General features: G+C 34.8%; 1 protein-coding gene across 1 annotated transcript; it reads left to right on the top strand.

The window, feature by feature from the left end:
* The first annotated feature begins 3,919 nt into the window (after positions 1 to 3,919).
* LOC107458289 (uncharacterized) lies at positions 3,920 to 4,426 on the top strand. The gene has a single exon (XM_016076495.1). The coding sequence runs from the start codon at positions 3,920 to 3,922 to the stop codon at positions 4,424 to 4,426; it is 507 nt and encodes a 168-aa protein (XP_015931981.1).
* Positions 4,427 to 5,239: the final 813 nt, after the last annotated feature.

Raw genomic sequence — 5,239 nt, forward strand, 5'->3', positions numbered from 1 at the left:
TGATGGATAGACTAAAATTTGACTAACAGATATTTTATTAGAAAGATAAAATTGACATATTTTAAAATATCTAGTGTAAAATTGTATTGATGAGGTTAGAGTAGCAACAATCAAACGCAGAGAAAAGAGAAGAAAATGAATGAATATTGTGATTGATAAAATTATGACTAACTGATTGACTTATCTTTTCTATTTTCAATTATATATATATTCTTGACAAATTGAAATAAAATAAAATTTAAAAATAAAATTAAGGTTTAATTATTTGTTGGCCTTATAGGTTTATAAAATTTTTAATTAGATTTTTATATTTTTTTAATTGAGTTTTTATACTAAATTTTATTTTTAATCAAATTTTTATATTTTTTTATTTTAGTCTCTGCATCAATTTTTTTAATTAAATTCCAATATAGTTAAGCTAATTACTGTTAAAAGGGACCTAATTAAAAAAAAATTTGGTGCAGAAACCCAACTAAAAGAAAAAAAATATAGGAATCTAATTAAAAATTTTACGAAACTATAGAGACCAATAGAATAATTAAACGTAAAATTAAAATCAAAGTAGAAATGTTAAGAATATAAAATATTCTTTTGAAAACAAAATTAGTCAACACGTGAGGTGTTTTTAGTGGCCTAATTTTTTTAGAAATAGAAAAAAATAATATGTAATCTAGGATCATGGTTAATTGGTGGTTTTTTTTTATATGGATTTAAAATTTTTTATTTTATTTTAAATAACAAATCAGACTCTCAGATTTAAAAAATTGGAGAGTCAGATTTTCAAAATGTATAGATCGAAGGGTCTGATTTGTGGTGAGGTAATTTTTTTTCGTTTTTAAACAAATCTGAGGGTCTGATTTGTACGTTTAAGATTTTTTAAACACTAAAATACAAATTTAACCCTTAAATTTGTATTTTTTTAAAAAATCAAAAATCACAAATTTGAGATATAAAAAAAATTTAATTATAAATCCAATTCTCAAATTTGTGACATCCAAAAAAAAAAATACACTTACTCTCTACATTATTAAAAAATACCACCAAAATATCAATAATAAAAATAAAAAGTGAACTAGAAAGGTATTTAAATTCTAAATCCTTCGACTCAATAAATATGAAAGAAAGCACCCATTAATATGAAATTGGCAATGGAGTTAGGCTCTTTTTTTTTGTTATGGAGACCATGGTTGTGTTTCGCATGGATATGGGTCATATGGGAGCTAGACCATATTGTGGGGCAGGTTTTTGCTTAGTAACAAATTGTAGAAGTCGGACCGTGCGATTACTTCATAAATAAATAGGGTGCCAAAATCAGATGGTCCGATTTCATTGGAGAGAAAATTTGAAAATGCAGCAACACCCTAATCGGACCATCCGTGTTGTGAGTGTTTAAAAATTAATAAAAAAATGATTTGAGAAGTCGCATGGTCCGATTAGGGTTTCATAGTTTTTTTTAAACCAGACATAAGTAATCGTAGGTCCGATTTAGGGCTGCATTTAAATTATTAGTTAACAAAAAAAGTAGTAGTCGCATGGTCCGATTTGAGTATTATAACTTTTTGAATCAGATGCAAGTAATCGCTGGGTCCGATTTATGGGTGTATATATATATGAACGAAAGGGTGTGTGTTGTGAAGAAGATTTCAGATCTGGTTCTTCTTCTTCTTGCTCGAGCACTTCTTCTCCTCTCTTCTTCTACCTGTGTCATTCTTAGTTTCTGTAAAATGAGGTAATAAAATTTTGGTTTTAAAGTTTCTGTTCTTATTTAGGTAAGTGAGAGAGATGGATGATAGAATTCTTTTAAAAGTGTATTATTTTGGTCAGATTTTGTTACAAACTTCTGAAGGAGTGAAATTTATTTGTGAAAATCCGTTAGATGTTGTTATTCCCTTCACAATCTCATTTGAAGAGCTCAAAGGTGTGATCTGTAAGAAGATTGATTCTGAGATGTCGAGAAAAATATCTTGTATTTTATACAGATATCCTATACCGGTGTTCGGTGGATTCGTCCAATTTGAAGCCAAATATGTAACCGACGAAGCGAGTTTGCAAGAGATGTTTTCAATGTATTTTGAAAGTCGTGCCCAAATCTCGTTCATTGAGTTGTATGTGGAATTCGAACAATCTGAGTCTGACCGGAATATTGTACAAGAAGATTACAATAGTGACAGTGAAGAAGAGTTTGAAAGCAATTACGAAGTTGTCGTTCCAGACAGGGATGAAGAGCAAGGTGATGGCACTGTGGCCCCAGATGTGACAGACGTGGCAAATGCACTCGTAAATGAAGTGCCCTTTGAGGAGCCATCTTTCATGCGAGTGTTAGATTTGGAAGCCATGCATGTTCCGGAGTTTCCGGAATATACGAGTGTAGGTACGTAATTGGCTATGTTTATTAAAAAGATAAGAATTTTCTAATAATTGATGTAGATTTGAAAGTTAGGTGACATGTGAATGTATACCGAATTATAATTTGTTTGTTGTGCTTATTTAGGTAAGTTGTAGATAATAATCTTTTTTAATTTGTTATTGGTTTAGTTAAATATAAATTAGTATGGACTTAAGTATTTAGGTAATTATCTTTTTAGCACTTTATTTTATTTGGACTGAGATACAACCTGATATAAAGTTTATTTATATCACAAATGATGCAGTGAATATTGATCTATCTTTAAATTTGGCTATTAAATATATGTCTAATAATTTTTTTTTGTCCGGGTGTTTCGGCGGCAGAAATTCCTATTGTCGCAGACGGTGAATTTGCTGTCGGGATGAAATTCGGTTCTAGGGAAGCTGTTATTAAGGCGATGAAGGAGTATAGCATTCGAAGAAGTGTATACTACCGGGTATATGAGTCGGAGCCGTTGACATTTTATGCGAAGTGTACACAGTATGGGTCTGGGTATGATTGGCTTATCAGGGTTAGCATGATCAGCAAAAAGCATTGTTGGGTTATACGAAGGTATAACGGTAGTCACACTTGTACCAGATCCACCATTTCTCAGGATCATTCGAAGTTGGATTCAAACACAATTGCAGAAGCAATAAAGCCGTTGGTTGAGGCTGACCCATCACTAAAGGTAAAATCAGTTATTGCAGAAGTGTAATCGAAGTTCAACTACACTGTCAGTTATCGGAAAGCATGGTTGGCTAAGCAGAAGGCCGTAGAAAAAATATTTAGAGGTTGGGAAGCATCGTACGAAGCGTTGCCTATATGGTTTGAGGCCATGTGTCATAAGGAGCCATCCGCTGTCGTCCATTTTGAGCCTATGCCTGCATATCAAGGCGATGACTTGGTGAGTGATATCCGGGTATTGTATCGAGTCTTTTGGAGTTATTACCCATGCATTAGAGCATTCAGGCATTGTAAGCCAGTTGTGCAGGTGAATGGGACTCACTTGTACGGAAAGTATAAGGGTTGTCTATTAGTGGCAGTTTCACAAGACGGCAACAACAACATTGTCCCAATTGCTTTTGCTATTGTCGAGGGAGAGACTTCTGATGCGTGGCACTTTTTTCCCAGTAACCTGCGACAACATGTTGTGACAAGGGATAGTGTGGGGCTGATATCTGACCGACACGAGTCAATCAATGCAGCTGTGGAACGGAGTAATGGAGCTTGGTCACCTCCTAGAGCTTTTCACATGTTTTGCATCAGGCACATTGAGTCAAACTTTCTGAGAAAATTTAAGGCACCGTACTTGCAGAAACTTGTGGTTAATATAGGTAACATTGAGTAATTTGAAGTATGTTATTAGTAGCTTGGCATTCGTTACGTGTATGTAATTCCCATTATTTTTTGTTTTTTCTTATTACTTAGGATATTCCCGGACGGTGTGCGAGTACGAAGTGCGTTATCAGCGTCTACGAGAATGGGGCGAGGCTTACACCAACTGGTTAAACTGAATCCCCTGGGAACAGTATGCATTGGCATTCGCAACTTGCATCAGAAAATATCCAGGTTAATTGCTTTGATAGACAAAATGAGGTTTTTGAAGTGCGAGAGATGCCTAGTGGATTGGAGTATGCAGTCGACCTCCGTCGGCATCAATGTGACTGTGGAGAGTTTCAGGTGGACCGGATTCCGTGTCGACATGTGTTTGCATGTTGTGCAAATCAACGACTGGACTGGCAACTGTACGTGCATGATATCTATAAGATGGACCAAGTTCAAAGGGTTTACCGAGCTAGGTTTAGGCCACTGGAAAATCCTTCTACGTGGCCTGCTTACAACGGGCCACGATTTGTACCCAATCCATTCCTAAGACGCGTTGCCAAAGGTCGCCCCAAGATGACTCGCTTCTTGAACGAGATGGACACGCGAATGTTGCGTCCTCCACGTAGATGCAGGCAATGTGGTGCTGAGAGACATAGCCATAGTAGATGCCGTCGGTCATCTGGTGCACCTGCCGATCCTAATGCTCAGTAGATTTATATATTATTATGTTAAGTAGAATTATATATGACTATGTCCAGTAGAATTATATGTGAACAATCTTTTTGGAACATTGTTATTTATATCAACATACTCTTGTGACATATGTAACTCAAGATAATGTCCATTACATTAAGTTAACAACATGTGAAGCATTGTAACCTGTCCAAGTCATTAATTATGATGCATAGCAAGTTTCAATGTCCTAGTTAACGAATACATAGAAAACTTAGGTAATATATAGAAAATATTAACAACACAATATCTATTTTCTCATTGTCCACTTGATATCTTTCACAATATTCTTGCATTTTTTGGCGGCCTTTTTGAACATAGATGGAGTGAATCGATTAGCGCTACGTCGCGGAGGATCAACCCTGAGATTGTAGCCTTTGCCTGTTTCATCTGGAGTACGTGCCTCACCTGTACACAAATTTATCAATAAGTTACCTAACATGAATATAATAACAATAAGTTACCTAACATGGATATAATTACATATATGCTAAGCAAACAAGATAGGTGCAATATCATTATAAATTAGAGATACCACATATGAATATAATAACAATAAGTTACCTAACATGAGGTTAATTACATAGATGCTAAGCAAACAAGATAGGTGCAATATCAGCAGTAATTAGAGATACCACATATGAATATAGTAACAATGAGTGTCCTAACATGAATATAACTATATATAATAACATTAAGGCAATACTTGGACCTGCAATGTTCCCACAATCTGCTGCATCATTACGGGACTCTTCATCCTCATCAGTGTCCTCATCTTCCTCGTCATCTGGC

Source organism: Arachis duranensis, chromosome 7, assembly GCF_000817695.3.
Source record: "Arachis duranensis cultivar V14167 chromosome 7, aradu.V14167.gnm2.J7QH, whole genome shotgun sequence".
NCBI lineage: Eukaryota > Viridiplantae > Streptophyta > Magnoliopsida > Fabales > Fabaceae > Arachis > Arachis duranensis.